We start from the raw sequence: 12,500 nt of genomic DNA, 5'->3' as shown, positions 1-12,500 counted from the left end.
CTGGGTCAGATGAACATTACCGTGCAGCTCTGAACTTGACTGTGAAGCCACAGCATGAAGGCTCACTAACACCTTTAAATAGATGACATATAAACTGGCGTCACACACTTTGTTTTAGTGGCCTCACATACTTTGTTGACTATGGATGAGGAAGATGAAGACTTGAGTGACACTTCACAGTAACATTCGTGGAAGAACGAATTCTGTGGTATTCGTCAGCAGGCCACTTTCAGTCCCACTTTCAATCATTTTGATTGATCTTAAAATGATTAGTAGGTTAATGTGTGCCTGTTGTAGGCTGGACACACAGTCTACATAGTGTAGTGCTGTACATCCAGTGATTTATCCCTCCCGACTGCCTGTCAGGAATCCATATTCACTTTGAAGAGAGCATTATGGGCTCTCTAAGACAGAAAATCCTATAGCACATAATGAAGAGATGATGAAAGTGGATGACAGTAAAACAGGAGCAAAGGACAAATGGCTGATACTTTCTTGCCTGTGCAGCAACACACACACATACAAACACACACAGACACGCACAGACACATACACACACACACCTCTGCTTCCATTCTTAAATTACAAGACGCTGCCTATGCATGAAAGAAAAGGGAAACACAGGAGCAGATCTTCTTTGATGACTTGTGCTGACAGGTGGGTGGAGTTAAACCAGGCTGAAAGGTAAATAATGAGGCTATGGGGTCAGTTTGGTCGTGCAGGTATCCAGATGTTCCATGGAGATCAAACCACCAGACCGAAATTCTAACTCGGTTTTATTTCACAGATAACGTGGATTGCTTTTGGAGTTTTGTCACTATTTGAACAACTGAGTGGTGGGAGAAAAGAGGCGAAAACCTGGAGGGTGGAAGAAAAAGTGCAAGGAAATTAGTTTAAAAAGAGCTTGTTCACGTTCTGTTAAACAGGCCAACGTCTCCCGTCACCTTCGTGGCTCGTTTCCAGCTCTATCTCTCCGCCGTAGCTGCCGTAGCCGCCGTAGCCGCCATCAGTCCGCGCCCGCACCCTGAACACGTAGGTGGTCCCCGGCTTCAGCCCGTCCACCGTCATCATGTTGGAGCGAGTCTTCAGAACTGTGTAGTTCTGCTCCCGCTGGTTCTGGACAGAGAAGAAGAAGAAGAGAGAAGTGATTAAATTCCAACTTCCCGTTGACAATGTCAGAGCAATAACAGATATTAATGTTTATACAAAGGCGATGGAACTGGCGATATTACGAGATGGCGAAAAGGAAATGTGAGAAAATAATCTAAAGCTCAAAAAGATTAATCAAAATTCAGGGTCACATAAACTAAGTATCCATATGTTCGTTACTGAAACATTTGGACACATTTATAGATGAGCTTGCGTTAAGTCAAAAATTTTATCCAACACTGGGGGCGGTGAGGTTATAGTAGCTGTGCTAAGCTTTACAAATTCCTTGACTACCTTGTATGTATTTGTGTGTGTGTGTGCGTGTGTGTGTGCTTGCAAATTAGTGTGTAGGAAGATGAATAAAGAATAAGTAGTGTATGTCGGTCAGTAAGCTGATTCCCAGCACTCAAAGGCTGATACGCTACCTAATGGAACAGTGTACAACATGGATTAACACTATTTTGCCGCTGCCAGCCAAACCCCCCCCCCCCCCACCCCCCACCCCACACACACACACAGATGCAGACTTAATTTGATCACCTTGGCCATGTTTTACAAGGTTTGTTCGACAGATGTGTGGTTAATTGGCTCAGACTGAGCAGTAGGGGAGAGGAGAGGGAAGTAGGGAGGAGGAAGACGGACGGAGTATAGACAAGAGGAACAGGCAGGGATGTTTGTCTGTGAACAAATCATTACTCATGTGCCCTAAAGCAATACAGCTACAAGCGTAGAAGAAGAAAGCGTAGAGGAAGAAAGCAACAGGGAGTTTTGTGTTGTCTGAGTGTGTCTCCCACCTTCTCGTAGTAGATGACCTCATACTCCACTATGGCTCCGTTGGGTCTCTCTGGGCCCTGCCAGGCCAAAGTCACACTGTCCTTGCTCCGCCTCTCCTTAAGCACCACGCTCACTGAAAGACAACAAGGAACAAGGGGTGAACAGGCGAGCGATGCAGCAGGGGAAAGGTGCGAAAGCATGCAAAGACGTCATGAAAAAGGACAGAAATGAAGGAGTGAAACAAAGAGACAAACTGCTGTACTATAATGAGGGCAGTGTCACGTGTGTGTGTGTGTGTGTGTGTGTGTGTGTGTGCGTGCGTGCGCCGTGTAATCTCACTAACGAGAAGGCACAGATAGGAGCTTATGAGGTGTTTGATTCATGTGCGATTGATAGGATGAAGTGTGACACATGACACCTGCCTGTGCATGTTGTGTGCAAATCCAGAACCCTTGACTTCCGAGCCGACCATCTCGAATAGGTCCACGAGTGTGTGTGGGCTGGAGGAGTGTTTGTGCCCTTGCTCGCCTGTACATGTGTTGATGCAGTCAAGAGCAACACGTGTGACATGTGGGGCTCTTAACGAGGTTAACAACATCTAACAGCTCCTTCACCTTTCCCTCTTCTCTAATTACACGTACACAAACCTCGGTCACACACACACCATTACAGGGCCTATTAGTCATCCCCATCTTGTCCTATGCACTTTTCTTGCTCTAATTGCCTACAGTCTCACACTGTAGGAGATGAACATATGATTATGTGTATTTGATGGCACAGGCACAGACATGTCACTCTGGCTTTCCTCTCGTCTTTGTAACCAAAATGTGAGGAAGAGACGGAACACAATTTAGAAAAATAGTCTCTTTGAAGCACACAATAAATTGCAACTGAGAATTTTGTTTTAAATTATGTGATGTAATTATACTGAGAGAGAAGCATGTCCACAAATGTAAGCTATGTGTGTGTGTGTGTGTGTGTGCTAATGCAACTCCTGGATCGCTCACCTGTCTGCGATGTGGTTACATTGATGGTCACCCTTCCTCTGGGTATGGGACTGAGGTCCGACACTCCATTCTGGCTCTCGACGGTTAAGCTGTAGTTGGAGTCCGGCTGCAGGTCGGTGACCAGCACTGTGGTTGAGGAGAGGCCAAACTGTCTGGGCACAAAATGGACGCTGCTCCCGCATGGAGTGCACTTCCTGCTGTCGCCGGAACACTTCCTGCAGTGAAGGCTGTAGGTGATGTCTCCCCGGCCCCCTGTATCCCGGGGAGGCGACCACTCCAGGGTGAGGCAGGTCTCGTTCACAGTGGAGATCGGGTTCTCTGGGGCAGATGGAGGACCTGGTGGTGGATAACAAGAAGTATGTTTTATATATACAGTCGTACAATTGACGCTATGACATTAAACTAACTCAAATAATTGTAAAACCTATGATGAAAAGGTCAAATTCAACAAAATTACATATATATATATGTATATATACACTAATATAAAAAAGAATGAAGAAATGATGTTACCTCGTTAGTCCTTCCATTCATCATTATCCATCACTATTTCAAACTATAAGATACTGAACAAATAATCCAATATTCACTCAAATGTACATTCTTTACATGTGCATTCTTTACATGTGCATTCTCTCCATGTTCTGTTATTACCAAATTTGGTATAGAATCCTTATTGATTGGAATAAGAAAAAGAATGTTGGATTAATGGATCTGGATAAAATGTGAATGTTAGGCTTTGAGACGGAAATATATTATATACAACTAAACAAGAGAATAAAAGGTGAGTGGACAAAGATCTGGATGAGTGAATCAACAACTATTTTCAACATCAAATCAACTATAAATATATATATCAATAATACAGTGCACAAAGGTATTTTATAGTATTTGAAGTAAACAGATAGATCTTTGCCTCTTTAAATTATTTATACTGATTTATGCTCACATTTGTATGTACATGTTACATCTGTGTGTGTGTGTGTGTGTGGAACACTTCCTGCGTGTCTGGTGTGCATGCGTGTCTGGTGTGCGTGTGTGTGTGTGTGTGTGCGTGTGTTTGTGTGCAACCTTAACCCAAGCATGCGAGCCTGCGGCCGGCTTAAGTTACCGTTAATGCAAACTGAATACTTCCTACTGCTGCTGCACAGTAAAAACCGCTGAACCACTGCGAGCGTTTACAGCTACAGAACGTGTGGACCTGCACTTGGCGCTGACTAACTAGTCGTTTGATAAGAAAAATGACTAAATCTGCAGCTGAACACTTTTTCTTCAGGATCGAGGTTTTAAATATCACAAAAGAGGAACAAGAACAGATAAACAGCCCCCAAGTTAACGGTTTGGCAGGAGAAATGCAGGCAATCGGCGCCGGCGTGATGCAGGTATCCCAGTGTGTAGGTTTCTGGCAGTGGATACCCACTCAGCTTGACATCTCATCAGGTCCTGACTTAGCAGTGAGCCCCAGGGGGCTGCAGGCAGGACACAGGACTTTTCCGTTTAGCCTTTCCCAGCAGCGAGCTTCTCTAAAGTGCAAGGGGGATGGAGGGAGGCTGGATGCAGGGGATGGAGGGGGATGGAGGCCGTGCTGGGGATAATTGAAGCTGTCGGTCATCAATCTGCTGAAAGGGTGCTAATTCTGTCTTTCTTTACCTCTCTCCTTTCCCCACTATCCCCAGGCCACATTTAACCCTGACCCATCAAATAATAGTCCGAAAATTCTAATTTTTTGAAATTGAAGTGTTTATTGCACCTTTTCACAAAATACAAAACCAAAATATTTGGAAATTATTTACATATAGGATTTTTTTTGTATCATATTTGATTCGTCAGGCATTCATGGATATTCATTGAACAAAATAATGTCTCGTTTTGAGACAAAATATATATTATTTATTATTTGGAACATTTGGAACACGTCAACTGATTTTATTCAGCTTTTTGTAAACACGAGCGCTTTTACAAGCTCTCTATTTTGCATTATTTGCACTATTGCACTATTTTGCTACTTTCCATTTCCCACGGTTTACATGTGAGAAATAATTTCCTGTGCAGTGCTTGCATCTCTGTCAGGTGTCTAATGTTGGGGAATGATCAACGCAATCCTTTTTCACATCATTGATACCTCTCTCTTGCAGGTGTTCGACCAGTGGAATTGATGTGAAATGATGTGATACTATATCTTAACTATGACATTTTAATCTTGAATTAGTTTAATTAAATAATCTAAGAAGTGTTTTTGGCATTGTGGTAAGCATAATGCAGATCGCATCATGAAATGCAATAACATGACTTTATTTTTTTTTACTGTACACCTGACGCTAATAGCTGCAGTATTAATTTTGATATACACATTTTCAACACAATCTTTCTATGAAATAAGATACAAAATATAAACTGAGTTTATAGTTGCTTCAACACAGTAAATATTCATATTGAAATATCAGTAACAATTTTAAAGTTATTCTTACCGTCACTTATTCAATATTAGCAAAGATTTCCCTGCCAACAATGTCTGAGCCACTCTGTGACGCTAGCCATTTTGGATGTGGCTTTTAACAACACTCTACTGCCTGCAGTGCCCGGATAATCCACAAGAGGGCAGAAGACATGTATCACATTGCATACAAAAGGTTTTTCAGGAAAGTACTAGTCATTTGGATGACATAGAGGTCTCCGAAACCCGGGTAACAAAAATGATACACTTGGCGTTAACTGTCCACCATCATAACTTCAACTGATCCGCCATTTATGTCATTGATGATACAATTCTGATTGTCCCCATGCTGTTCCACCATATGTGCATTTTAAGCACCTCTCTAATTCTCTACCTCTTTCTACCCTAACCCTACCTCTTTCTACCTTCTACTTGTTTCGTTTATCCCTCCATTCCCCTTGATACTCCTTGCAATTCAAGAGAGCAAAAAAACAGTGACGAGATTGAGTGGGGTGTCCAGATAACTCTGAGCCCGTGTAAGTGTGTTTGTGTACATGTATGTGTGTGTGTGTGTGTGTGTGTGTGTGTGTGTGCGCTTGGGGTGTCTGCATTTGAACAAACCGTTAGTCATTTCTAGCTGATATCACCTGTCACATCTCACCTGCTACAAGGATTAATGAGTGTAATCTACCATAACCTAATCATGGGTTTTGGTAGATGTGTGTGTATGTGTGTGTTGATGTGTTCCTGCACATTCCTTTCTCCCGCCGTGTCGCTGTCCTTTCCACCCCCTATCCCTCCTTCTATCTCAATCCATCACTTTCTGTCCTCTGTTGCTTGCTCTCCCCTCCGCACCCTCTCTGTTCTCTGCCTTCTCTTTGTTACCGAGAATGTCGTGTCCCTCTGGGCTCTGCGTATGCGTTTGTTGTCACACATGTGTGTCCGATTTGTACCGGCACACAGAAGAAGGGTAATAACAAAATAGGCAAAGTAATATCTGCAGCTTCCTAACATCGATGTCACTGTTCATAATGTCCTCACAGCTATGAGACATGGATGTGTGTTTATGTATATATGTCATTTTGAAATGTATTTGTGATCAAGTATCAAATCGGGGACCCTTTCTGTTTAACTTGAACTCTAACTCACGGGTGCAGGACATGGAGCGCGGGTCTGTCTCGGCACGGTGGAAGCCCTTCTCACACACGCACTCGACAGCTTGCTCTTGCAGGGACGTGCTGTGCGGGGGACACTTGGTGCAGTAGGCGTCTGTGGCGGAGGCCTTGTAGGTGCCCGGTCTGCACGCTGGGGAAAGGAAACAAAGAGAAGAGAAACACAAAGTTCAGATTCTGTGTCACAGGATGTAGAAAAACACAGAACAGGCGTTTGAGTGCAATGGCGCTATTACAGGTTTGTAGATGAACCGTGAAACACCCATGGCAAAGTGCAAGAAAGCAACGTTTGATGTGATGTGTTGTGACATTGGGTCTATACTGGATGTGTTTACATGAGGTGAAATGCATGTAAAATCGCGAGGTCAACGGCAGATCAACTGTCATTCCCGTTATGTAAGCATTATATCCTCAGGCAACAGGGGAGCGAATATACACACACACTCGCTGCAGTTGCAGGTCACAATAACATAATCTGACTATTGCAGTGGCTGTTACAGTGGCTGCGTATTCTTCATTATGTGGAGTCATAAAAGTGGGGAAGAGGAAACGGTGCTACAGCTCAACAAGAGCAGCCTGCTGAAATAGATCGGGGACCTGACTGATTTTCCATCAGCATCCTTGGCTGTAAAATGGAATTCCTGACTTTCCCTTTGGTAATCTGGATATAGATTACGCATGTATTTATTTATACATTCATAAGCCTGGTATCCTAATCCTAATAGTATTACAGTGCACAAAGCCCTGTGTGAGGTAAATGACGCTGCCTGAAATGCAATTCCATTCTTGGCCTGTGTGTGTGTGTGTGTGTGTGTGTGGCTGTGTGTGCAAAAAGGAGGCTCGATGGCACGATGGAATCCGCCAGGTGCTGATTGCACGTTCGTGTGTGAGAATGTGTTAAGTACGGGGGGAGTGCGTGTGGGTGTGTGTGTGTGTGGCTGTGTGTTCGCCTGCTGATTGCTTGCGCCGGTAGTGAAGGTCACGGATTTAATCAAGCTACACATCACTCGTTCTAGAAAGGCTGTAAATTATCACACTCTCAAGTACACACAAACATACACGTTCACAGACACACACACAAACATACTCAACATAGCAGTTAGCCCGTGGATAGAGGAATAGAATAAAAGAGGCCTAAAAGTAGTGTAAGTTCGCATGCAGACAGTATTTTTAGGCAAATCATTCATCATAGGGGAGCAAAGTCCACTAGCACAATCCCCAAAAGACCAGAGAGAACACTGGAAGAGGGGTGTGTGTGCATGTGTGTGTCTGCGTATCAGATGGAGGAGAAGAGAGGGTACAAGAGAGAGGAGGGTGGAAACAGAGGATATGGTGAGAGCGAGAGAGGAGAGAAGCAGAGAAAAAAGAAATAAAGGGAAGGAAGGAAGGAAAGAAAGGGAGCATTAATTCTCAAAGGGCTTCTGCTCTCTTTCCCTCCCTTCCGTCAGATACCAAGGTAATGGGTGTGTATGTGCAGTGCAAGTGATTGTGTGTGTGTGTGTGTGTGTGTGTGTGTGTGTGTGTGTGTGTTCTGTTGGCTGTTGAAGCAGCCTGGAAAAGCGGCTTTTCTCCGGGGATGTTTCATCCGGAGAGTCCTGGCTCTGGGGTCTGGCCAGGCTCAAAGGCACAAAGGACCTCGGTGCTAGAGGACAGATGAGATGCCCCCGTGCCAAGCCTGGCGTCCGCACAACTGCCCGATAGCAAACTTTATGCGAGTATGGCGGCTTGGCTGTCGGAGTGAATCTTTCTCCTCTCAATCTGCGACAGGTTTAGACTCTTGCTTGTTCTCACTCTCTCTCTCTCTCTCTTTGTGCCCCATGGGAAAGGTGTAACTTGACTTTGTTCCCTTATGATTAATGATTCACCGCAGATTTGGAAATAAGACAGTGCTCACACCAACCCCCCCCCCCCCCACACACACACACACACACAAACACACACACACCTATACACAGCGCACACAGGAGAATAGAAGGATAGACAAAACTTAGACAAAAATGGGTTGTGAAACAATAAGGCAACTCCAATTTTACTTCATCCTCAAAGTTGCTGTCAAGTTATAGACTGAATACATATGAGTATGTGTGTGTGTGTGTGTGTGTGTGTGTGTGCGTGTGTGTGTGTGTGTGTGTGTGTGTGTGTGCTAATGCAACTCCTGGTGTGTACATTGCATCTTCTAAAGACACAGAGTGACCTCAGATCCAGTGTCTTATTAAATATTCATCCGGTCACCAGAGAGAGTCAGTGTATTTATGCCAATCGATAGCTCTTAGATATGATATAGTACCAGTACTCAAGACACACCCTCAGTCACCACACACTGATTAAGAAGACTTTTCTATTCTATTCTATTCTATTCTATTCTATTCTATTCTATTCTATTCATTTCTAGTCTATTATATTCACCTTCTCTCTAACACTCAGTTCTATTCTGGTGTGGAATGAATGGAATATGTCCAGAAAAAAAAAAAAATTCTTTAACACACACACCCCCACACAATGTCATACATCTAAAGATAAGATAAGATGAAAGTTTATTATCTAGAGGGAAATTACTGTGCAACAGATTCAGTCCAGTGCAGAATGAAAACGAGAACCAGAAATCACCTAACTAGTGCAATAAGAAACGTGCAAGAATGCAAGTAGACAAGTACACACAATAGGGGGTACGAAGTAGATACAACGGGGGAACAGTACATGACAGTACAAGTACATAAGGAGGACAAGGTTACAAAGTGCAAATGTGCATCTGACTGTGAGGTATGAGTAATTACAATCTATAAAACTACAGCATACACGTGTGTATGTCTGATATACAGCAACATGTGGTGCGATATGCTATAAAGTGACAGTGAAGCAGGTTGGGGGGGGCTCACATCCCTATGTCCCCACCGTCCCACCCCGACCCGAGGTGGATTTATTATAGAGTCCAATGGCCACATGGAGAAAGGATTTCCTATGGTGTTCGGTAGTACACCTGGGAGGAATGAGTCCATTACTGAAGGTGCTTTTGTAGATAGAAAGCCGATACCGCAGTAGTGGAAAAGCAGTTCTAACAATTAAACTAACATCCGCGCTAAGGTTGTCGTCCTGTGTGAGCAGAGGTGTGATGGTGACACGCAGGTGTGAAAGTGTGCGCGTGTTGTAACAACATCATTGATGTGACTGACACAAGCTGCTGAGTTTGGGGCTTTTTCATTACCTTAAATGTTCCAGTACGTCGCCTCAACTCGCAGACAAATTCACGCGCGGTCGTTCCAATAATGGGCAATTAGAACGACTGCACTTGCTTCCCTACTGGCATTACCTAAAAGGTCAGATAGAGGAGAGTGGATGTGTTTGTGTGTGTTCACAGGGCGGAGGGGGCAGTCCGTGTGCATGTGTGTGTTCTTTTGAGAGGGAAGTTGTGTAAAGCTTGCTGGCCCATGGGAGATAGGCTCCATAATGGTCACCATGGCAACAAGCTTTCAAGATGGAACCGTTCTAGTACCCCTCCAGTGCCACAGCTCCTCGAGCACAGAGCAGTCTGTGTTTCTGCGCGCGCGCGTGTGTGTGTGTGTGTGTGTGTGTGTGTGTGTGTGTGTATGTGTGTGTGTGTGTGTGTGAGCGTGTGTCTGTGTGTGTGTGTGTGTTTCGACTATTCAGGTGTTAGTTGAGGCCAACTGCTTAAAAATTGATACATCAAGCATCAGTGGAGAAGTCTGATGAGATTGAATCTGACGTCCTTTAAAGCCACCGAGGTTGTGTGTGTGTGTGTGTGTTTGTGTCTGTCTGTTTGTGTTTGTCTGTTTGTGTATATGTAAAAAATGCCCGTGAAACATACTTTTAGAAGACTATGGTTATTTCCTGTAGGCAGCAAGTCCAAATGCAGACAAAACAACAACTTCAGGGTCGGATTTGTGGGCTGAATTCTATTATATAAAATGTTGAATGTTATGTTGAATATGTGAAAAGTGTGTGTTGTATTACATGCATGTGGGACAACGTCTTTTAATGAGGAGGGGTGAGTATGTGTGGAAAAGAGATGTCAGCGGTGACCCTCTCTAGCCTTAATCATTCCATAACAACATTTACCACCGTGATATTAATCCTCTGAAACACACACACACACGACCAAACACACACACCAGACGCACGCACGGACACAGGACAATATTCCTGAGCACACTTCTGCCTTTAAATCAGCTCAAACTTCTTCCTTTACTTTGCTTTGCTTTGCTTTCCTCGCCTACCCTCTCCTTTACTTTCTGGGAAATAAGTAACAAACACAAACACAAAAATAAGTAAACACACACACCAGACCACCCTTTTAGTTTTCCCAGCAGTTCACCATTTACAATAAGGTCACATGATACTGCAGCTACTGCTCACAATCTACAGCCACATTCATAATGCTGCAGTCAGAACTAATGGACCCCAGACTAATTCCAATATTTGTTGACTCAATGTCATTCAGTATCACTATAATGAGGACATTTATTATTTCCCTACCTGATGTTTATTACTCACCGAACGAAGAATTACAGACAATATTTAGACCAATTCTGTCACCAATTAATGCAACAGCTGCAGGAAGCGTAACAGAATTATTACAGCGATAAAGTGAGGAAAGTGTGTGTTTTGGCGTCAGATGAGGGAAGAACCATACGTATAGATTTACTGGTATACATATAAACATATTTCTGATGAGGCATGACCTTATATGGGTATCTAGGGGCATGTTTGGATGTGGTTAAATTGAAACAGTCTCTGCTGGCATGTATTATCAGTCAAATTAAATAGATGACATACTGTATGCTCCTCCATTAAATCTGCTTAAATGCTTCTCCCTGCGTTGCTTACATGCATGAAAATTGTTTGTTGATAATATATCCAGAACAGAAAAATGAGCTGTAGTTTCCATAGAGCTGAAGAACAGCAGCTATAATTTACAAAAACGGGCCGAGCTGGAGAATTATGCCCGAACATACATGTTTAATTCTTCCGATTGTGTGTCTGGAAATAATCACCTAGCGTTAACACGGGCTACACTCGCGCGGTTAACTCTGCCAAGAATATTATGTTTTGATCTCTTTTGTTTGTCTGTCAGCAGGATGTCTGAAGAAAAAGGAGGGGTAGATTTCAATGGTTTTTTTGGTAGATAGGTGAGATGTGGGTCAAGAAAAAGCTGATCAGACGTTGTGGCAGATCCAGAAAGGGATTGACTTTGTTTTGGTACTTTCTTGGCAACATGAGGCATTCATCCATGTTTGATTTGACATATCTGAGATGGCTAAGCAAATAATTCAGGCATGTGTATCCAAAAATGAACCGTCAACAGGTGCAGTTTGGCCCAGATCCGGATATTGATCTGCGTGTTTGCTTTGCACTTACAGCTGTAGGGAGCCTTTTATTACAATTGCAGCACTTGGCGTTGATGACGTGACAGTAAAAACGTCAACTGTGGTCGTCTTTGTCGGCGAATACAGCAGCAGCTATGTCTCCCTGCTTGATAGTCTTGCGAGGAGAAGACAAGACAGGATCACATGGTTTCAGTGCCGGGGCGGGATCTGATGGGTGTCTGCGGCGGAGACAAATGGCTCAGTGATTGACACCTCAGGGCAGGGCCATGCTGTGTTCTCACCAAGTATATGAAATGCTTTGTGATGTCCACTACATGAAGCAGATGAGTACACTCAAGCCTGTTTTGATCTACTCTCTGTCCTCTGGATACCAGCCAATTACTGAGAGCGACCAAGGGAAAGCACAGGCTGAAGCGCTCTCTCTCTTCCATTGTGTCAATCCTTCATTCACTGTTGCAGGGGCAAGGAAGGTGCTTGTATTTTTATGTCACTTGGTCACTTGATGGTGGGTGTGCGTCTGTGTGGGCATGCGTCTGTGTGGGTGTGCGTCTGTGTGATTATTTGCACCTATTTGCAGGTCAGTTCTTTTGTTTGGAATTTTATTGGAGACTGGGTGAGAGGG

General features: G+C 43.8%; 1 protein-coding gene across 1 annotated transcript in view; it reads right to left on the bottom strand.

Moving 5' to 3' along the window:
• LOC142994173 (ephrin type-A receptor 3-like) overlaps positions 1 to 12,500 on the bottom strand; it is a 75,321-nt gene that overhangs the window by 28,575 nt on the left and 34,246 nt on the right. Inside the window, exons 6-9 of the mRNA XM_076144891.1 lie at positions 6,514 to 6,669; positions 2,931 to 3,266; positions 1,944 to 2,056; positions 945 to 1,116 (exon numbers count right to left, since the gene is read on the bottom strand). Coding sequence (XP_076001006.1) covers positions 945 to 1,116; positions 1,944 to 2,056; positions 2,931 to 3,266; positions 6,514 to 6,669 — 777 coding nt within the window. The remainder of the gene's footprint in view (positions 1 to 944; positions 1,117 to 1,943; positions 2,057 to 2,930; positions 3,267 to 6,513; positions 6,670 to 12,500) is intronic.

Source organism: Genypterus blacodes, unplaced genomic scaffold, assembly GCF_046128005.1.
Source record: "Genypterus blacodes isolate CSIRO-AG114 ecotype Tasmania unplaced genomic scaffold, CSIRO-AGI_Gbla_v1 ptg000029l_1, whole genome shotgun sequence".
NCBI classification, from domain to species: domain Eukaryota; kingdom Metazoa; phylum Chordata; class Actinopteri; order Ophidiiformes; family Ophidiidae; genus Genypterus; species Genypterus blacodes.
The sequence above is the reverse complement of the archived record's forward strand: the minus strand, read 5'-3'. Positions and strand labels throughout refer to the sequence as shown.